General features: G+C 46.8%; 1 protein-coding gene and 1 long non-coding RNA gene across 4 annotated transcripts; both read left to right on the top strand.

Moving 5' to 3' along the window:
- The first annotated feature begins 13190 nt into the window (after positions 1 to 13190).
- On the top strand, positions 13191 to 20134 carry LOC148378395 (janus kinase and microtubule-interacting protein 3-like). 3 transcript variants are annotated; one of them, XM_088367933.1, is made up of 3 exons: positions 13191 to 13541; positions 19621 to 19683; positions 19770 to 20134. In XM_088367933.1, the coding sequence occupies exons 1-3, from the start codon at positions 13416 to 13418 to the stop codon at positions 19893 to 19895; spliced, it is 315 nt and encodes a 104-aa protein (XP_088224059.1). In that variant the 5' UTR covers positions 13191 to 13415; the 3' UTR covers positions 19896 to 20134. The 3 variants fall into 3 exon arrangements, 1 of the variants encoding a protein (XP_088224059.1); XR_015855930.1 differs by lacking the exons at positions 19621 to 19683; positions 19770 to 20134 and adding an exon at positions 16330 to 16501; XR_015855929.1 differs by lacking the exons at positions 19621 to 19683; positions 19770 to 20134 and adding an exon at positions 13624 to 14238.
- Positions 18634 to 19595, top strand: LOC148378396 (uncharacterized). Its single transcript, XR_015855931.1, has 3 exons — positions 18634 to 18700; positions 18837 to 18941; positions 19086 to 19595. It is a non-coding gene; the product is annotated as an uncharacterized LOC148378396 (long non-coding RNA).
- Positions 20135 to 23228: the final 3094 nt, after the last annotated feature.

The following is a 23228-nucleotide window of genomic DNA, read 5'->3' as shown; positions in this document are numbered from 1 at the left end:
GGTTGCTATTTGACGTCTGCCACGTCGTGGTCACGTGACGCGGACGTGACGTCGACGCCTACTTTACATCCCACCGATCACAGGACTCCTCGGCTGCATAACCGTGCCCCCTTCCCAACCAATCGGATTTGCTATACGCGAAAACGACGCCAATGGAAAGAGCTTCCGCCCAAATTTAAATCCGTGGGCGTGGCTCGCAGCAGGAAGTAGGAAAATGGCGGCGATGTACAAAGACACAGCGGATGGTAACATACGACTAACAAGAGAAATATTTTTATTTTCTGCTTGCAACTGGACCGTCCAGAGCGTACACGGTAAGTACAACTCATCGTTTTTAAAAAGAAGTACTTTTGTTGCCCTGAAAAGCGAGTGAGCGTGGCGTTTGTGGGGGACGTCGAATTTCGACGATTCTTTCTGGTCAACGGTGTAAATGATTGTGTTGATTAAAAAAGAAAACTTGATGTAACTCTACTTTTAACTGCCGTTTCAGATAGATTTGATTGCATCACATCCAATTTTGCCTAGAGCGTACACGGTAAGTAACACTCGTTGTGTTTAAGGAGATTTACGTTTGTAATAGCAGAAGTGTAGCCGCGTTGCGTTGTACGTGTGAATGTTGGTCCGGGCGAAATGTTAATGTTTAATTTCATCCTTTCCACGGTGTTTGTTGGCTGCAAGTTTTTCCACTGCAAGAAGAGGCTCATATCTTGACCAGGAGCGAGCTACAATGGTGAGTAGCCATAACATTTATGTTAAACACTTCCTATTTCATGTCTAACAGTACTTGAATTTAACAAATAACCATAATAAATACAGTGTGGGCACTGAAGTTAACATATGTGATTATACTGCCTAATCTGTCACCGAGTAGATTGTTGCAAAGTAATATAAGATCCAAAGTTGTAATTCAGAATAGTTTTCAAAAGAAGGCCATTAGAATTATATACAAGTCTGATTACCCCGAACAAGCTATTAATTAAATCACAAATTCTTCAATTCAAAGATTGGTAGATTATCAGACAAATAATGTCTAACAGTAATTGATTTAACACATCACGATAAGTAGATTGAGTGTGGGCACTCTCAAGTTAACATATGTGATTATACTGCCTAATCTGTTACAGAGTATGTTGTTGCCAAGTAATGTAGAATAGATCCAAAGTAGTAATCCAGAATAGTTTTGAAGAGGCCATTAGAATGATAAACAAATCTGATTACCTTGAACATAATAACAAGCTAAGTGTTTAATATGTCCTATGAAGTCAAAATTGGGCACCATCATGTGGTGAAATTTGGAATTGCATCACATCCAATTTTGCCTGGGAACAAACAGATTACATAAATCTTAGTTTTGAATAAGCCACTCCTTCTCAAACAAGTTAAACTCTGCCCATTTTGCGCAGTAGATGTTCTGTTAATATCTAGTATTTATACAAAGTCATAATTTAAATTGCTTTCAACCTTCATTCATCGGTTCAACCAACATTACTCGCTCTTCTACAACTTGTATTGATTTAACTAAGCGTTTAATACTTCCTATCAGGTCTCAAATCGAGATTTGGCAAAATACAATTTCAGCAAATCCAATTTTGCCAGGGAACAAAAATAGATTAAATAAACTAAATAAGTCCTCTTCCCATTAAATAAATCAGAAAGTCTGTCTTGTAACCAGTCCTCTTCAAACAAGTAAAGTCTGCCCATTTTGTGCCGTAGATTTTGTGTCTATGCCTAGTATTTAAACAAAATCATAATTTAAACGACTTCTTTCTTCATTCACTTTGGAAATTTGGAATTGCAGCAAATCGAATTTTGGCAGGGAACAAAATAGATCAATTAAACTAAATAAGTCTTCTTCCCATTAAATAAATTAAAAAGTCTGTCTTGTAACCAGTCCTTTCAAACAAGTAAAGTCTGCCCATTTTGTGCCGTCGATTTTGTGTTAATGCCTAGTATTTATACAAAATCATAATTTAAAGGACTTCATTCCTTCATTCACTTTGGAAATTTGGAATTGCAGCACATCAAATTTTGCCTGGGAAGAAAAGTAGATTAAATAAATTTAATAAGTCTACTACTTCCCATTAAATAAATTAAATACGTCTTACTTGTTCCCACTCCTTTTCAAAACAGTAGTTTAAAACGAGGGCCCTTCACTCAATCTTTAACCTCAACCCGCACGTTCGTGGTTGTATCTGTGAATGTTGGTTGTGGCCAAATGATAGTTTTCTTTCATTCGTTTTAGGTTCCAAGAAAACTTGATGTAACTCTACTTTTAACTGCCGTTTCAGATAAGCGGGTATACGTCGCAGTCAAATGCCGCGGATATGACGTAATTGCCCCGAACCTCCGCCAAAATTCAAATCTGTTGGCGCGATGGCCGTGAGCCACTGAGCAGCGACGATTATCAACAGAAATATCTTTATTTTCTGCTTGCAACTGGACCGTCTAGAGCGTACACGGTAAGTAACACTCATTGTGTTTAAGGAGATTTACGTTTGTAATAGCAGAAGTGTAGCCGCGTTGCGTTGTACGTGTGAAAATTGGTCGAGGCGAAATGTTAATGTTTAATTTCATTCCGTTAGGTTCCACGGTGTTTGTTGGCTGCAAGTTTTCCACTGCAAGAAGAGGCTCGTATCATTGACCAGGAGCGAGCTACAATGGTGAGTAGCCATAACATTTATGTTAAACACTTCCTATTTCATGTCTAACAGTACTTGATTTAACAAATAACCATAAATAAATACAGTGTGGGCACTGAAGTTAACATATGTGATTATACTGCCTAATCTGTCACGGAGTAGATTGTTGCAAAGTAATATAAGATCCAAAGTTGTAATTCAGAATAGTTTCAAAAGAGGCCATTAGAATTATATACAAGTCTGATTACCCTGAACAAGCTATTAATTAAATCACAAATTCTTCAATTCAAAGATTTGGTAGATTATCAGACAAATAATGTCTAACAGTAATTGATTTAACACATCACGATAAGTAGATTGAGTGTGGGCACTCTCAAGTTAACATATGTGATTATACTGCCTAATCTGTTACAGAGTATGTTGTTGCCAAGTAATGTAGAATAGATCCAAAGTAGTAATCCAGAATAGTTTTGAAGAGGCCATTAGAATGATAAACAAATCTGATTACCTTGAACATAATAACAAGCAAAGTGTTTAATATGTCCTATGAAGTCAAAATTGGGCACCATCATGTGGTGAAATTTGGAATTGCATCACATCCAATTTTGCCTGGGAACAAACAGATTACATAAATCTTAGTTTTGAATAAGCCACTCCTTCTCAAACAAGTAAACTCTGCCCATTTTGCGCAGTAGATGTTCTGTTAATATCTAGTATTTATACAAAGTCATAATTTAAATTGCTTTCAACCTTCATTCATCGGTTCAACCAACATTACTCGCTCTTATTACCAACTTGTATTGATTTAACTAAGCGTTTAATACTTCCTATCAGGTCTCAAATCGAGATTTGGCAAAATACAATTTCAGCAAATCCAATTTTGCCAGGGAACAAAAATAGATTAAATAAACTAAATAAGTCCTCTTCCCATTAAATAAATCAGAAAAGTCTGTCTTGTAACCAGTCCTCTTCAAACAAGTAAAGTCTGCCCATTTTGTGCCGTAGATTTTGTGTCTATGCCTAGTATTTAAACAAAATCATAATTTAAACGACTTCTTTCCTTCATTCACTTTGGAAATTTGGAATTGCAGCAAATCGAATTTTGGCAGGGAACAAAAATAGATCAATTAAACTAAATAAGTCTTCTTCCCATTAAATAAATTAAAAAAGTCTGTCTTGTAACCAGTCCTTTTCAAACAAGTAAAGTCTGCCCATTTTGTGCCGTCGATTTTGTGTTAATGCCTAGTATTTATACAAAATCATAATTTAAAGGACTTCATTCCTTCATTCACTTTGGAAATTTGGAATTGCAGCACATCAAATTTTGCCTGGGAAGAAAAGTAGATTAAATAAATTTAATAAGTCTTACTACTTCCCATTAAATAAATTAAATACGTCTTACTTGTTCCCACTCCTTTTCAAAACAGTAGTTTAAAACGAGGGCCCTTCACTCAATCTTTAACCCCAACCCCGCACGTTGTGTTGTATCTGTGAATGTTGGTTGTGGCCAAATGATAGTTTTCTTTCATTCGTTTAGGTTCCAAGAAAACTTGATGTAACTCTACTTTTAACTGCCGTTTCAGATGTTTCAGATAAGCGGGTATTACGTCGCAGTCATGTGCCGTGGATATGACGTAATTGCCCGAACCTCCGCCAAAATTCAAATCTGTTGGCGCGATGGCCGTGAGCCACTGAGCAGCGACGATTATCAACAGAAATATCTTTATTTTCTGCTTGCAACTGGACCGTCTAGAGCGTACACGGTAAGTAACACTCATTGTGTTTAAGGAGATTTACGTTTGTAATAGCAGAAGTGTAGCCGCGTTGCGTTGTACGTGTGAAAATTGGTCGAGGCGAAATGTTAATGTTTAATTTCATTCCTTTAGGTTCCACGGTGTTTGTTGGCTGCAAGTTTTCCACTGCAAGAAGAGGCTCGTATCATTGACCAGGAGCGAGCTACAATGGTGAGTAGCCATAACATTTATGTTAAACACTTCCTATTTCATGTCTAACTGTACTTGATTTAACAAATAACCATAAATAAATACAGTGTGGGCACTGAAGTTAACATATGTGATTATACTGCCTAATCTGTCACGGAGTAGATTGTTGCAAAGTAATATAAGATCCAAAGTTGTAATTCAGAATAGTTTTCAAAAGAAGGCCATTAGAATTATATACAAGTCTGATTACCCTTAACATAACAACAAGCTATTAATTAAATCACAAATTCTTCAATTCAAAGATTTGGTAGATTATCAGACAAATAATGTCTAACAGTAATTGATTTAACACATCACGATAAGTAGATTGAGTGTGGGCACTCTCAAGTTAACAGATATGATTATACTGCCTAATCTGTTACAGAGTATGTTGTTGCCAAGTAATGTAGAATAGATCCAAAGTAGTAATCCAGAATAGTTTTGAAGAGGCCATTAGAATAATAAACAAATCTGATTACCTTGAACATAATAACAAGCTAAGTGTTTAATATGTCCTATGAAGTCAAAATTGGGCACCATCATGTGGTGAAATTTGGAATTGCATCACATCCAATTTTGCCTGGGAACAAACAGATTAAATAAATCTTAGTTTTGAATAAGCCACTCCTTCTCAAACAAGTAAACTCTGCCCATTTCGCGCAGTAGATGTTCTGTTAATATCTAGTATTTATACAAAGTCATAATTTAAATTGCTTTCAACCTTCATTCATCGGTTCAACCAACATTACTCGCTCTTATTACCAACTTGTATTGATTTAACTAAGCGTTTAATACTTCCTATCAGGTCTCAAGGCAAGATTTGGCAAAATACAATTTCAGCAAATCCAATTTTGCCAGGGAACAAAAATAGATTAAATAAACTAAATAAGTCTTCTTCCCATTAAATAAATCAGAAAAGTCTGTCTTGTAACCAGTCCTCTTCAAACAAGTAAAGTCTGCCCATTTTGTGCCGTAGATTTTGTGTCTATGCCTAGTATTTAAACAAAATCATAATTTAAACGACTTCTTTCCTTCATTCACTTTGGAAATTTGGAATTGCAGCAAATCGAATTTTGCCAGGGAACAAAAATAGATCAATTAAACTAAATAAGTCTTCTTCCCATTAAATAAATTAAAAAAGTCTGTCTTGTAACCAGTCCTTTTCAAACAAGTAAAGTCTGCCCATTTTGTGCCGTCGATTTTGTGTTAATGCCTAGTATTTATACAAAATCATAATTTAAAGGACTTCATTCCTTCATTCACTTTGGAAATTTGGAATTGCAGCACATCAAATTTTGCCTGGGAAGAAAAGTAGATTAAATAAATTTAATAAGTCTTACTACTTCCCATTAAATAAATTAAATACGTCTTACTTGTTCCCACTCCTTTACAAAAAAGTAGTTTAAAACGAGGTCCCTTCACTCAACCTTTAACCCTATTTATTCACCTTCTAGGCTAAGTGTTAAAGGCTAAGTGTTAAAGGCTAAGTGTTAAAGGCTAAGTGTTAGAGGCTAAGTGCCAGAGGCTAGGCGCCAGAGGCGAGTTTTTGTGGGCTGAAGTTTTAGTGGGGTTAGTGTGAATACAATCCAAAAGAATACAACAGAATACAATACAATAGAATATAATACATAGATTAAATTCAATAGCTCTTACTACTTCCCATTAAATAAATTAAATACGTCTTACTTGTTCCCAATCCTTTTCAAAAAAGTAGTTTAAAACGAGGGCCCTTCACTCAACCTTTAACCTCAACCCCGCACGTCACATTGTGTTGTATCTGTGAATGTTGGTTGTGGCCAAATGATAGTTTTCTTTCATTCGTTTAGGTTCCACGGTGTTTGTTGGCTATGTTTTCCACTGTCAGAAGGATGAAAATACAAAGTACAACGCTTGGACGTGGGCGAAGACGTCACCGGTGAGTCCTTCCTTCCTATTTATTTACCTTCTAGATGCTAGAGGCTAAGTGTTAGAGGCTAAGTGTTAGAGGCTAAGTGTTAAACACAATACGAACAACACAACGATACTGCACTGAACAACACGATACCGCACTGAGAAACACGATACCGCACTGAACAACACGATACCGCACTGAACAACACCATGCCGCACTAAACACCATGCCACACTGAACAACACCATCCCGCACTGAACAACACCATGCCGCACTAAACAACACCATGCCGCACTGAACAACACCATGCCTCACTGAACGACACCATGCCGCACTGAAAGACACCATGCCGCACTGAACGACACCATGCCGCACTGAAAGACACCATCCCGCACTGAACACCATGCCGCACTGAACAACACCATCCTGCACTGAACAACACCATCCCGCACTGAACAACACCATGCCGCACTGAACAACATTATGCCGCACTGAACATTATGCCGCACTGAACAACACCATGCCGCACTGAACAACACCATGCCGCACTGAACAACATTATGCCGCACTGAACAACACCATGCCGCACTAAACAACACCATGCCGCACTGAACAACACCATGCCTCACTGAACGACACCATGCCGCACTGAACAACACCATGCCGCACTGAACAACATTATGCCGCACTGAACAACACCATGCCGCACTGAACAACACCATCCTGCACTGAACAACACCATTCCGCATTGAACACCATGCCGCACTGAACAACACCATCCCGCACTGAACAACACCATCCCGCACTGAACAACACCATGCCGCACTGAACAACATTATGCCGCACTGAACAACATTATGCCGCACTGAACAACACCATGCCGCACTGAACAACACCATGCCGCACTGAACAACACCATGCCGCACTGAACAACATTATAACGCACTGAACAACACCATCCCGCACTGAACAACACCATGCCGCACTAAACAACATTATGCCGCACTGAACAACACCATGCCGCACTGAACAACACCATCCTGCACTGAACAACACCATCCCGCACTGAACAACACCATGCCGCACTGAACAACACCATGCCGCACTGAACAACACCATGCCGCAATGAACAACACCATCCCGCACTGAACAACATTATGCCGCACTGAACAACATTATGCCGCACTGAACAACACCATGCCGCACTGAACAACACCATGCCGCACTGAACAACACCATCCTGCACTGAACAACACCATCCCGCACTGAACAACACCATGCCGCACTGAACAACATTATGGCGCACTGAACAACATTATGCCGCACTGAACAACACCATGCCGCACTGAACAACACCATGCCGCACTGAACAACACCATGCCGCAATGAACAACACCATCCCGCACTGAACAACACCATGCCGCACTGAGCAACACCATGCCGCACTGAACAACACCATCCTGCACTGAACAACACCATGCCGCACTGAACAACATCATTCCGCACTGAACAACACCATGCCGCACTGAACAACATTACGCTGCACTGAACAACACCATGCCGCACTGAACAACACCATGCCGCACTGAACAACACCATGCCGCATTGAACAACACCATGCCGCATTGAACAACACCATGCCGCACTGAACAACACCATCCTGCACTGAACAACACCAAGCCGCATTGAACAACACCATCCTGCACTGAACAACACCATCCCGCACTGAACAACACCATCCCGCATTGAACAACACCATCCTGCACTGAACAACACCATGCCGCACTGAACAACACCATGCCGCACTGAACAACACCATTCCGCACTGAACAACACCATGCCGCACTGAACAACACCATCCTGCACTGAACAACACCATCCCGCACTGAACAACACCATGCCGCATTGAACAACACCATCCTGCACTGAACAACACCATCCTGCACTGAACAACACCATGCCGCACTGAACAACACCATGCCGCACTGAACAACACCATGCCGCACTGAACAACACCATGCCGCACTGAACAACATTATGCCGCACTGAACAACATTATGTCGCACTGAACAACACCATGCCGCACTGAACAACACCATGCCGCACTGAACAACATTATGCCGCACTGAAAAACACCATGCCGCACTGAACAACACCATCCCGCACTGAACAACACCATGCCGCATTGAACAACACCATGCCGCACTGAACAACACCATGCTGCACTGAACAACATTATGCTGCACTGAACAACACGATCCTGCATTGAACAACACCATGCCGCACTGAACAACACCATCCTGCACTGAACAACACCATCCTGCACTGAACAACACCACCCCGCACTGAGCAACACGATCCCGCATTGAACACCATCCCGCACTGAACACCATGCCGCACTGAACAACACCATTCCGCACTGAACAACACCATGCCGCACTGAACAACACCATGCCGCACTGAACAACACCATGCCGCACTGAACAACACCATGCCGCACTGAACAACATTATGCCGCACTGAACAACACCATGCCGCACTGACCAACACCATCCCGCACTGAACAACACCATGCCGCATTGAACAACACCATGCCGCACTGAACAACACCATCCTGCACTGAACAACACCATCCCGCACTGAACAACACCATCCCGCACTAAACAACACCATGCCGCACTGGACAACATTATGCCGCACTGAACAACACCATGCCGCACTGAACAACACCATGCCGCACTGAACAACACCATGCCGCACTGAACAACACCATGCCGCACTGAACAACACCATGCCGCACTGAACAACACCATGCCGCACTGAACAACACCATGCCGCACTGAACAACACGATCCCGCATTGAACAACACCATCCTGCACTGAACAACACCATGCCGCACTGAACAACACCATGCCGCACTGAACAACACCATTCCGCACTGAACAACACCATGCCGCACTGAACGACACCATCCTGCACTGAACAACACCATCCCGCACTGAACAACACCATGCCGCATTAAACAACACCATGCCGCACTGAACAACACCATCCTGCACTGAACAACACCATGCCGCACTGAACAACACCATGCCGCACTGAACAACACCATGCCGCACTGAACAACATTATGCCGCACTGAACAACATTATGCCGCACTAAACAACATTATGTCGCACTGAACAACACCATGCCGCACTGAACAACACCATGCTGCACTGAACAACATTATGCCGCACTGAACAACACGATCCCGCATTGAACAACACCATCCCGCAGTGAACAACACCATGCCGCATTGAACAACACCATGCCGCACTGAACAACACCATGCTGCACTGAACAACATTATGCTGCACTGAACAACACGATCCTGCATTGAACAACACCATGCCGCACTGAACAACACCATCCTGCACTGAACAACACCATGCCGCACTGAACAACACCATGCCGCACTGAACAACATTATGCCGCACTGAAAAACACCATGCCGCACTGAACAACACCATCCCGCACTGAACAACACCATGCCGCATTGAACAACACCATGCCGCACTGAACAACACCATGCTGCACTGAACAACATTATGCTGCACTGAACAACACGATCCTGCATTGAACAACACCATGCCGCACTGAACAACACCATCCTGCACTGAACAACACCATCCTGCACTGAACAACACCACCCCGCAATGAACAACACGATCCCGCATTGAACAACACCATCCCGCACTGAACAACACCATGCCGCACTGAACAACACCATTCCGCACTGAACAACACCATGCCGCACTGAACAACACCATGCCGCACTGAACAACACCATGCCGCACTGAACAACACCATGCCGCACTGAACAACATTATGCCGCACTGAACAACACCATGCCGCACTGAACAACACCATCCCGCACTGAACAACACCATGCCGCATTGAACAACACCATGCCGCACTGAACAACACCATCCTGCACTGAACAACACCATCCCGCACTAAACAACACCATGCCGCACTGAACAACATTATGGCGCACTGGACAACATTATGCCGCACTGGACAACACCATGCCGCACTGAACAACACCATGCCGCACTGAACAACACCATGCCGCACTGAACAACACCATGCCGCACTGAACAACACCATGCCGCACTGAACAACACCATGCCGCACTGAACAACACGATCCCGCATTGAACAACACCATCCTGCACTGAACAACACCATGCCGCACTGAACAACACCATGCCGCACTGAACAACACCATTCCGCACTGAACAACACCATGCCGCACTGAACAACACCATCCTGCACTGAACAACACCATCCCGCACTGAACAACACCATGCCGCATTGAACAAGACCATGCCGCACTGAACAACACCATCCTGCACTGAACAACACCATGCCGCACTGAACAACACCATGCCGCACTGAACAACACCATGCCGCACTGAACAACATTATGCCGCACTGAACAACATTATGCCGCACTAAACAACATTATGTCGCACTGAACAACACCATGCCGCACTGAACAACACCATGCTGCACTGAACAACATTATGCCGCACTGAACAACACGATCCCGCATTGAACAACACCATCCCGCAGTGAACAACACCATGCCGCATTGAACAACACCATGCCGCACTGAACAACACCATGCTGCACTGAACAACATTATGCTGCACTGAACAACACGATCCTGCATTGAACAACACCATGCCGCACTGAACAACACCATCCTGCACTGAACAACACCTTTCCACACTGAACAACACCATGCCGCACTGAACAACATTATGCCGCACTGAACAACACCATGCCGCACTGAACAACACCATGCCGCACTGAACAACACCATGCCGCACTGAACAACACCATGCCGCAATGAACAACACCATCCCGCACTGAACAACACCATGCCGCATTGAACAACACCATGCCGCACTGAACAACACCATCCCGCACTGAACAACACCACCCCGCACTGAACAACACGATCCCGCATTGAACAACACCATCCCGGACTGAACAACACCATGCCGCACTGAACAACACCATTCCGCACTGAACAACACCATGCCGCACTGAACAACACCATGCCGCACTGAACAACACCATGCCGCACTGAACAACACCATGCCGCACTGAACAACATTATGCCGCACTGAACAACACCATGCCGCACTGAACAACACCATCCCGCACTGAACAACACCATGCCGCATTGAACAACACCGTGCCGCACTGAACAACACCATCCTGCACTGAACAACACCATCCCGCACTGAACAACACCATGCCGCACTGAACAACATTATGGCGCACTGAACAACATTATGCCGCACTGAACAACACCATGCCGCACTGAACAACACCATGCCGCACTGAACAACACCATGCCGCACTGAACAACATTATGCCGCACTGAACAACATTATGCCGCACTGAACAACACCATGCCGCACTGAACAACACCATGCCGCACTGAACAACACCATGCCGCACTGAACAACACGACGTCGCACTGAACAACACGACGCCGCACAGAACAACACGACGCCGCACAGAATAACACAATACCGCACAGAACAACACAATACCGCACAAACAGTTTTAGATAATATTACGTCGCAGTCATGTGACGCGTACATGACGTCAATAGGCGGAACTCACGGCAAAATTATAATCCGTGGGCGTGGCTTGCAACAGGAAGTAGGAAAGCGGCAGTTCTGGCAAACAAGACACAGCTGTTAGTAACACGATGACTAACAAGGCAAATATTTTTGTTTTCAGCTTGCAACTTGACCGTCTAGAGCGTACAAGGTAATTACAACTGTTTTTTTTTAGCCCTGAAAAGCGAGGGAGTGTGGCGTTTGGGAGGAATGTCGAACTCGGCGTCTGCTTCCAGCCACAGACGCCAAATTTCGACGATTATTTCGACTGGTCAACGGTTGTAAATTATTGCGTTGACTAAAAACTTTATTTAACTCTACTCTTAACTTTGCCGTTTCAGATATGCGGGTATTACACCGCGGAAATGACGTCAATAGGCTGAACTCTCGCCAAAATTCAAATCTGTGGGCGCAATGGCCTTGAGCGAGACACCGGATACAAACACGACGATTATCAACAGAAATATCTTTATTTTCCGCTTGCAAGTGGACCGTCTAGAGCGTACACGGTAAGTACAACTCATTGTGTTTAAAAAGATTTACGTTTGTGTAGTTTGCGTTGCGTTGTATCTGTGAATGTTGGTTGAGGCTAAATGTTAATGTTTAATTTCATTCCTTTAGGTTCCACGGTGTTTGTTGGCTGTATGTTTTCCACTGCAAGAAGAGGCTCGTATCATTGACCAGCAGGAGCTACAATGGTGAGTACCCCTTTCGTCTTCCATTTATGTTAAACACTTCCTATTTCATGTCTAACAGTACTCGATTTAACAAATAACCATAAATAAATACAGTGTGGGCAGTCACGTTAACATATGTGATTATCCTGCCTAATATGTTTATCACAAATATGTCACTAATCACTAATATGTTTATTTGTTTATCACAACACCTTTGGACCTTCAGCAATCGATTATTTACCTTCATCTACATAGAGACAGAACGATGGTGTCTTAAACATCTCATTCATTTCACCAAATAACTTCACGCAGGTGGATAACGGCCGTCTCGGTCACGCTATGTTGCATGATGCAGTTTTGAAGAACCAAATGCATTTATTCAATGAATAAGTCAAGCTAGTTCTATGTTTATGATGTTGTAAGTTACGGTACCGATTGAAGTTGAGTTCGAAGCCAGTGGAAAACAGCGCTGCGTTTGTGCTCTCCAGGTACAAATGTTGTGATCTCTGACTGACGACCGGGCGAGACTCGAGTAAGAGATGTCCAAACGAGCTCCGGCAGGGCGGGCCAAGGCGGAGCGAACGGACGCCCTTCAGGCCGCCAATGACGAGCTGAGAACCAAACTGATGGACGTCCAGTTAGAACTTCAGCAGGAGAAGAACAAGGTGAAAACCTCAACAGACAGACACTGCCTGCCTCCCTGCCTGCCTCCCTGCCTGCCTCCCTGCCTGCCTCCCTCCCTCCCAGTTTTCCCGATGTAGATTAGACATGCGTGTGCCATGACTGTGTCAGCCTACATCAACAAATGCACCGAGGACGTCAGCACCACTAAGAATATCATCACCCGGGGCAACCAACGACCCTGGATGACTGAGGAGGTACGTCAAACGCTACGAGCGCGGAACTCTGCCTTCAAGTCTGGCGACAAGGAGACACTGAGGACAGCGAGAGCCAACTTGAACCGTGCCATCAGGATAGCGAAGCGAGACCGCAGTCGAAAATTTCAGGATCGTTTCCACGACGTCAAAAACATCAGGAGTATGTGGCAAGGCATACGGGCGATTACAGACTACAACTCACCCTCCCCCCCCCCCGGTGGGTGTAGTTGATGCTGACTTTCTAAATGGTCTAAATAACTTCTTTGGGAGGTTCGAGGCACTAAACGGCACTCCAGCAGTTAAAACTGTCCCCCATCAGGAAGAGGAGGTACTCTGCCTTGACTCCGCCGATGTGTTGAAGACCCTGAGGAGAGTCAACCCCTGTAAGGCCCCTGGCCCCGACAACATTCCTGGGCGTGTGTTCAGGGAATGTGCAAGTCATCTGGCTGGGGTCATCACAGACATTTTTAACACCTCGCTGGGCCAAGCCACAGTGCCGGCGTGCTTTAAGACTGCCTCCATCATTCCGGTGCCGAAGAAACCTCAAATCACCTCATTTAATGATTACCGGCCTGTTGCACTGACTCCGGTTATGATGAAGTGCTTCGAAAGGCTGCTTAAAGGTCACATCGTTTCCAGACTCCCCCTATTATTTGACCCGTTCCAGTTTGCCGACCGGCAAAACCGCTCCACTCAGGACGCCATCTCCTCCGTTCTTCACCTGAGCCTGGCTCACCTGGAGGAGAAGAACACCCATGTGCGGAGGCTGTTCCTGGACTTCAGCTCAGCGTTTAACACCATCATCCCACAGCATCTGGTAGGAAAATTGGAACACCTGGGCTTCAACACCCCCCTTCGCAACTGGCTGCTAGACTTCCTCACCAACAGACCTCAGTCAGTCCGGGTCGGACAGAACACCTCTGATGTCATCACCCTCAGCACAGGCTCCCTTCAGGGCTGCGTCCTGAGCCCCCTGCTGTGCACCCTGATGACACACGACTGCGTCCTCAGGTTCACCACCAATCACATCGTGAAGTCAGCAGACGACACAACGGTGGTGGGGCTCATCAGAGACAACAACGACCTGGACTACAGAGAGGAGGTGGAGCAGCTGGTGGGCTGGTGCAGAGAAAACAGCCTGATCCTGAATGAGGAGAAGATGAAGGAGATCATCGTCGACTTCAGGAAAAAACAGCCTCACCACGCTCCACTGATCATCAACAGCTCAGCTGTGGAGGTGGTCAGCACCACCAAATTCCTGGGGGTCCACATCACAGAAGACCTCACCTGGACTATGAACACTACGGCACTGGTCAAGAGGGCACAGAAGCGCTTGTACTTCCTGCGGAGGATGAGGAGAGCCCACCTGCCCCCACCCATCATGAGGACGTTCTACAGGAGCACCATAGAGAGCATTCTGACAAGCTGTCTCTCTGTGTGGTGTGGAGGCTGCACCGCCTCCGATTGGAAGAACGTGAGGAGAGTGGTGAGGACAGCAGAGAGGATCATAGGGGCTCCTCTTCCCTCCATTCAGGACATTTCATCTCAGCGCTGCATGTCCCGTGCCCGTAACATCATCAATGACCCATCACACCCCCACCATGGACTGTTCTCCCTGCTGCCCTCTGGGAAGAGGTTTGCAGCATCCGCTGCAGGTCCACCAGGTTCTGCAACAGCTTTTTCCCTGCTGTCATCAGACTGTTGAACACTAGAACTGTTGAGCTCTAAACTGAACTCTGCATCACACATTCACAGAACTGTACTTTATGACACTACGGACCTCTATCTTGCACTATCTCGCACTACCAACTTTACTGAACTTGTATAAACCCTTTAAATAGAAGTTTAATACATGGTTTAGCATTCCTCTGCACACTCTTGAATACTGTTTTGCCTACTTGCACTATTGCATAATTATCACTGCTGCACTTTATACTTATTTTTAATATATATATATATATATATATATATATATATATATATATATAGTATATATGTATATATATATATTTTCATAGGATATGTTACTTCTATTCAACTGCAATATCACTACTTTGTTGTAAGACGTATGCAACGGAATTTCGTTTTGTATGCACCATGTGCAGACAAGATGACAATAAAGTTTGTCTAAGTCTAAGTCATGTCAGGTCAGCTGTCTGGAGAGAGAGAGAAGTCAGGACCTGCGGGCGGAGCACCACCGTGCCACCGCCGCCATGACGGAACTCAAAAGCAAACTCCATGAGGAGAAGCAGAAAGAGTTAGCCATTACCAGGGAGACATTACTGCGGCAGCATGAAATGGAGCTGATGAGAGTGATCAAAATCAAAGATGGAGAGATCCAGCGACTGAATGCCTTGGTCCTCAGCCTGAGGGACGGCTCCATGGACAAGGTGATCCGCTCTATCCGTGTCTGACTATCCGCACGCCACGTCGGGCTTCGATGCGGCCGCTACCGTATTGTGTAGCTTGTCCCCAGTAAGCGTCGCGGCGCTCCGTTGCGGTCTCAACGGCCCGGTGTGGCGCAATGTCTGCTCAGGTGAGGAGGGGGGGCGCTTTGCTGGCGGAGGTGGAGGAGACGCGGCGGTGTCGGGAGACCGAGCGGTGTCGCCTCCACCAGGAGCGCGGAAGAAGCCCTGGCAGCGGCCCAGCAGGCCTGGCAGTCCCGAGCGGCCGAGCTCCGATCGGCTCATCACCAGCATCGGGAGGAGCTGAGCCGAACCAAGAGAGACTGCGAGAGGGAGATCCGCCGACTGGTAGGACTGATCAGATGCGCGGTGCGTGGCTATGTTCCCAATTTCGTTGTATACCTGCAGTGCAATGACACCTAAGGCATTCTATTCTATTCTATTTCACAAGAAGAAAATGTCCGGTTGCTCGCTTCGCTTTTGTCACAGCAAAGGTGTTCTAGTCGATTCAAGAAAAAAATTGGCCGGTTGCTCTCTTTGTTTTTGTCACAATTCTGGCAAATGAGTTTGCCCGCCTGCCTGAGCGCTCCCCGTTTGTACATCCAGACGGATGAGATCAAGCTGAAAGACAGAGCGGTTAGTGTTTTGGATGAAGCCCTGGGGCCGGCCACGTCCACCGCCTTCAGCTGCAGACTCAGGCTGCCGAGCAGCAGATCGCTGCCCTGAGGGATTCCCAAAGGGCGGGCCTAAACTACCCTGGAAGTGGGGTCAACGCCGCTACTAGCAATCCTCTTCATTGCGTAAGCCACCTCATCACACACTTGCAGTACGCATGACTTAGTTCGTTGCTGGAGGAAGGTAGCACAAAAACAGTTTTGAACTTTGAACGAGTGCTTGTGTGTGTGTGTTGCGGGGCGTTTTCAGTCTCAGGAGGATCGGGACACGCGACGGTTTCATCTGAAAATCGCTGAGCTCAGCGCAGTCATCAGGAAACTGGAGGATCGAAACGCCCTGCTTTCTGAAGAGCGCAATGAACTGGTAATTTATTGACGGCACGCTTGAAGGTTTGCGCTACGTTTGATGCGCGCCATCCAGCGAGGCACCCATTGCGCTTGCTTATTAGTTGAGCGGCGCGGCGAGTCGGTTGCCTGGTAGATGTCTTTTATTGGGAGCCAAAGCCACGATTCCGTTCAAACCGATGCAAAAGGAATGGATACGTTCTGGCCCGCGTGTTGTGCGTCTTTCACATCCCGCACTTCATGCTTGCAGCTAAAGCGACTGAGAGAAACAGAAAGCCAGTTTCTGCCACTCCTGTACAAAAACAAACGCCTGAGCAGGAAGAATGAAGAACTCTCGCTGGTGCTGTGTCGCCTTGAAAACAAAGTGCGCTTTGTCACCCAGGAGAACGAGGAGATGGCAAGCTTGGTAAGTCGACGCGGACAACGGCGGCGTGCCAACAGAGTCCACTGCATTTGTGTTCCACAGAGAAGGCCTAGTTCGCTCAATGACCTGGACCGCGGTTGCGGCCAGCAGGACGGTGAAATGGAGTTCCTTCAAGTTGTGGAGCAGCGGCACATCATCGACGACTTGTCCAAGGTCTTCAGGCAGGCGACTCGGTGCACGTACGGCAGCGCCGCGCTCGCTCGCTGTCGCCAGGAAACCTTTTCCGTCCAAAGCTTGGCCGGCGGCCGCCATCCAAAAAATTGGCCCCTTAAATTCCGACCTTTCAAGCAGGAGCATTGTGCGCACGCGTTTGAACACGCTTTAGACTTGTTTTGCCGTTTTCAGCAGCTCAAAGCTCCCGTTTTGTCAGCGCCTTTGCCACTCGCTGTGCGCTGAAAACGACGGACTTGCCCGGCTGCTCAGCCCGTCAACCATGAGCCGCGAGCGCGACGTCATTGTCCGTAGGCAGCTAGTGGCAAAATGCACCCTGTTAGAGTTGCGCTCGCTCCAACTTATTTTGCAAGAACCACACGGGAGACAAGTAAGTTCTTTTGGACACCTGCAGGTGGAGAGTCCATCCGTTGTACGAATGAAGTCTGACTCTCGGCTCCTGCACGAGCATTTTAATTAAGAGAAACAGGGTGGGTGTAAGAGTGGATTGAATAGAGGAAGCCCTTGACCTCTAGTCAAAACATAGCAAGGGGTGTTTTACGACTTTGTGTAGGAAGGGATAAGCGATAGGGATAAATAAGGGATAAATAATATTATTTATTACAGGTCGCAGTCAAAGTCAAAGCAACACAATGATACGATAAAGATAATCTGGAAAACCCTGACACACCCTGTAGTTGTCACTTTTGGAAAAGACGAGCGTCCCTCCAATCATCGCCGGTGACGTGTTTTTCAGGCTCTGGAGACAGGAGCTCATGTCAGAAATGTCATTGTGAGTCGCGTTTGTTTCTGCGCCGGAGCCGTTCGTTCCCTTTGCATCCAAAGAATCTCAAAGGCGGATTATTTGTGTCGACAGGAGAGAGATTTGCTGCTACGATACCGACGTCGAGAATCTCTGAGGAGGAACAAAGCGTGAGGTCCTGCAAGGTGAGTCTGTTTGTTTGCGGCTGCTTGGTGTTGCGCAAGATGAAATGGCCTTTTTCTCGCTATCGTTCTTCTCGTCGATTCATCGTGAGGTGTCGCTTCAGTTTGTTCAGAGAGATGTTTGCTTCCGCGCCCGCAGGTCATCGAAACATTTTACGGCTACGACGAAGACGTGTTGGTGGACTCGGACGGATCGTCCTTGTCTTTTCACACCGACAGAACCCCCGACACGGAACCCGAAGAGGTAGCCCGCCATTTCTGCCAGCGTATTGACACCAAACATTCCTCTTCAGCCTGGAATCGGACTCGTCTTTGCGTCGCGGGTGCTTTGTCGCCGGTCTGACTGATTCTGGTACTAGTGCTGTGTTGCATTGGTGTGTGCATGAAGAGGCGGAGCTTCGCTACCGCCAGCTGACGCAAGAATATCAAGCGCTGCAACGAGCCTACGCTCTGCTAGCCCAGACCAGCGAAAGGGGACTACGACGCCGAGAAGGAGATCAAGGTGGCGCCCCTTCCCGCAACCCCCGGCCGGGTCGCAGCCTCCCCGTTCTCACCCAGCCTCGGGTGTTCTCTGGTCTGAAAGGAGGAGGAGGAGCCTCCCTCCTCCTCCTTTCAGACCAGAGAAAAGCTGATGGTAGAAATGGGTCACTATCAAAGCAGAGTAGCAGATCTGGAGTCAGCGCTGAAGCAACAAGGACAGGTAAGCTCATCAATGAGCACACCTTTTTCTCAGACAAAATAGCTACATTCTTCAGTCACTCATCCGTCTGGCATTACTGGACCAACCCCCCCCCCCCCCCCCCCCCCCGAACGTGGCTGGGAAAATGCGGAGAAAAGCAAATGTCATTTTCCAGTCAACCAAAGAATTTGTGGATGAAAATGACACAACATTCCAAAGCTGTCCACGCGTTTGTCTCTTCTAGAATGTCAAGTGGGTGGAGGAGAAGCAGCTGCTGCGTCAGAGCAATCAGCAGTTGGCCGAAAAGGTGACGGAAAGAAAGGCGCTGGGCGGAGTCGCTTGGCGTCACACCTGTCGGGAAGCCCCGCAGATGAGGTCTGACTGTCTTTTCAGGTCAGGCGGATGGAGGCGGAAGAAGCGCGTCTGAAAGAGCACATCCAGGATATCCGAGACCAAAACGAACTGCTTGAGTTCCGCATCCTGGAGCTGGAGGTGGGAAGACTCGCACAAGCGTGTTGAGGCCAGAGATGTGACGGACGGACGGACGGACGGACGGACGGACGGATGCATGCCTCTGCCTTTCAGGAGAGGGAGTGGCGCTCCCCCGTCTTGAAGTTTCTGCAAGTCCGTTTCCCAGACGGCCTCAGCCCTTTGCAGATCTACTGCGAGGCCGAGGGCGTGAGCGTACGTAAGGCGTCCCTCGCAACCCTAACCTTAACCCGAGGTCCCAGAACACCTTACATTGCTCCTTGCGCCTTTCCCCCGGACATCGTCATCAGTGATCTGATGAAGAAGCTGGACATCCTGGGCTATAACGCCGTAAGTGTATGTCGAACTCCTTATGTTCGCACTCCACGAGACTCGGCGGCTCAAATGTGACTTTTGGAAGGCTTTGCGCTGAAAGAAGCTTGTTGACGCTGTGCCTTTGGGCTCTTGCAGAATCTCACCAACGAGGAGCAGGTGGTCGTGATTCACGCCAGGACCCTTCTCACCCTAGCCGAGAAGGTAACGCGCACGTCCACGCACGCTCTCGCATTCTGCTTATGTGACAGCAGCCTTTCCTCAGTGGTTAGAATACATCAAAGTGACCAAGTCAGCACTTCAACAGAAGATGTTGGACATTGAAAGTGAGAAGGTAGACAGACACGCGACATCAGCCAAGGGGAACTCCGCCAATGTGCCCCAACAATTCTGACCTTGAGCTGTGCTAGGATATGTTCTGCAAGCAGAAGGGCTACCTGGATGAAGAGTTGGACTTCAGGAAGTGTTCCATGGACCAGGCTCATAAGGTAAGCCGCCCTCAAATCTCCCGCCGGACCACTGATGGACGAGGATTGCGGCCCAGAGGATCCTGGAGCTGGAGGCCATGTTGTACGAGGCGCTACCGCAGCGGGACTGCCCCGCCACGGACGGCGAAAAAGCCAGCCACGCTGGCGTGAATGACGTGCTGACGGCGGATCAGAGAGAAGAGCTTAGGAGCGCCGTGGACCAATGGAAGCGAGCCCTGATGTGCGAGTTGAGGGAGCGCGACGCTTGCATCCTCCAAGAGAGAATGGATCTGCTGCACAGCGCGCAACAGGTAAGGGCCCAAAGCCAGCCCGGCACTTACTTGCACGCTTACTGGCTTTTGAATGCCACTTTCCATTTGTCCGTCCTAGAGGAACAAAGAGCTGAAAGAATTCATCGAAGCTCAGAAGAGACAAATCAAACAATTGGAGGAGAAGTTTCTGTTTCTCTTTCTATTCTTCTCCTTGGCCTTCATTCTGTGGCCCTAACACCAGCTGGTGAGTGAGCTCCAGCGGCACCGCACTCGACACCTCCGATACACTGCCAGCCGGTCTCAGACGTTGGCAGACGCTCCGATGCCAACGTATACCCCCCGCCACGGTGACAGAGGCACCGCGTCACACCGGCGCTCATCCAATCAGAAGGCAGGAAAAGCAAATTCACATGCAGGGCACTTTTGAACCAGAAGAGAGCGCCACAAAAAACGGTTGTTGCCCCAAACGCGCACTAAAAAGGGTCAGAATAACAAGAGTCCCACTGGCCAGCCGGGGCCACCCGTCCAGCTGTTTCTTCAGGGGGGAAAAAAATTGGAGTCACCGGTGAGTACATTTTGCATTTAGCTCTGCTTTTCTGCTTCTGTCTTCAAGTGTGTGGCATCCTGCGATCAAAGAGTCAGCCAACCCCAAAGCGGTTGACCTCAACGTCCCACCACCATGCCTACCAGAGCAGGTGACGTGATGCTTTGGACATCCTTCCGTCTCAGATGCCCAAAAGTACTCTTTGCCACATCTGCGGCAATACGGTGTCTTTTCAAAGGTGCAAATAAATCCAGCGTGGGCGGAACACGCACGTCTTCGGTTTTTCCCGCTTTGTTTGTGTGACAGCTGTTGTGAAAATTTTATACAAATAAAGTTGTATAGTACAGGTTTGGCCAAGCCGCAACTCCCGAACCGCATGCGGCTCTTTTATGTTCATATCAACATTTGTGTGTGTGTGTGTGTGTGTGTGTGGGGGGGGGGGGTTGTGCGTGTTGGCTTCACTTGAGTTCAATTTGGTATTTTGGTCAAAAGCGCATGTGGTGAAATTCCACAAAGTAGGATGGGCAAACACATTTCTTTAAACTATGAGTGTCAATTGGGCTCTCGAAATGGCAGGGAAAAGATGCACAGCAAAACGAAAATACGTAGATGAACACAGGACGTTTTAATCAGAGTGGGAAAGTTTCTATTTTTTGTTGAACGTGATGGCAAACCATTCTGCCTGATATGTCAGACCTCAGCGCATTTCAAAGATTCAAATCTTCAGCGCCATGCACTTCAGCTCACTCCATGCTAACATTGATCAGGCGTCGAACCCGCATCATCATGCTTAAGAGGTGGCCATGCTAACCAGTGCGCCATTATGTCAACGCATAATAACTAAGTCTACTGGTCAAAACAGCGGTTACTATATGACGTCGCTACGTCGTGGTCACGTGACGCAGACAAGACGTCAATGGACGTGGGCAGAGTTAACTTGTTTAAAAGGGAGTAGGCAGAAGAAATATTTAATTTATTTAAATCTATTTTGAGTGCACACCATTATGCCAATGCATAACAACTGTAAATCTACTAAACAAAACAGCGGTTGCTATATGACATCTGCCACGTCGTGGTCACGTGACATACGTGACGTCGATGGGCGTAACTTTCGCCGGAATTCAAATCCGCGGGGAGAGTTAACTTGTTTAAAAGAGAGTGGGCAGAAGAATTATTTAATTTATTTAAATCTATTTGGTGTGTGCGCCATTATGTCAATGCATAACAACTGTAAGTCTACTAAACAAAACAGCGGTTGCTATTTGACGTCTGCCACGTCGTGGTCACGTGACGCGGACGTGACGTCGACGCCTACTTTACATCCCACCGATCACAGGACTCCTCGGCTGCATAACCGTGCCCCCTTCCCAACCAATCGGATTTGCTATACGCGAAAACGACGCCAATGGAAAGAGCTTCCGCCCAAATTTAAATCCGTGGGCGTGGCTCGCAGCAGGAAGTAGGAAAATGGCGGCGATGTTGACAAAGACACAGCGGATGGTAACATACGACTAACAAGAGAAATATTTTTATTTTCTGCTTGCAACTGGACCGTCCAGAGCGTACACGGTAAGTACAACTCATCGTTTTTAAAAAGAAGTACTTTTGTTGCCCTGAAAAGCGAGTGAGCGTGGCGTTTGTGGGGGATGTCGAATTTCGACGATTCTTTCTGGTCAACGGTTGTAAATGATTGTGTTGATTAAAAAAGAAAACTTGATGTAACTCTACTTTTAACTGCCGTTTCAGATAGATTTGGAATTGCATCACA

This window comes from Syngnathus floridae, unplaced genomic scaffold, assembly GCF_059516105.1.
Source record: "Syngnathus floridae isolate MCC-2025c unplaced genomic scaffold, RoL_Sflo_1.0 HiC_scaffold_47, whole genome shotgun sequence".
Taxonomy (NCBI): Eukaryota; Metazoa; Chordata; class Actinopteri; order Syngnathiformes; family Syngnathidae; genus Syngnathus; species Syngnathus floridae.
The sequence above is the reverse complement of the archived record's forward strand: the minus strand, read 5'-3'. Positions and strand labels throughout refer to the sequence as shown.

What these genes read in the sequence shown, in the direction of transcription:
- LOC148378395 (XM_088367933.1), top strand. Translation starts at nt 13,416, where the DNA reads ATGTCCAAACGAGCTCCGGCAGGGCGGGCCAAGGCGGAGCGAACGGAC. An exon ending in TTCAGCAGGAGAAGAACAAG is followed by an intron (nt 13,542 to 19,620) that starts GTGAAAACCTCA and finishes TGTCTCTTCTAG; the next exon opens with AATGTCAAGTGGGTGGAGGA. An exon ending in ATCAGCAGTTGGCCGAAAAG is followed by an intron (nt 19,684 to 19,769) that starts GTGACGGAAAGA and finishes CTGTCTTTTCAG; the next exon opens with GTCAGGCGGATGGAGGCGGA.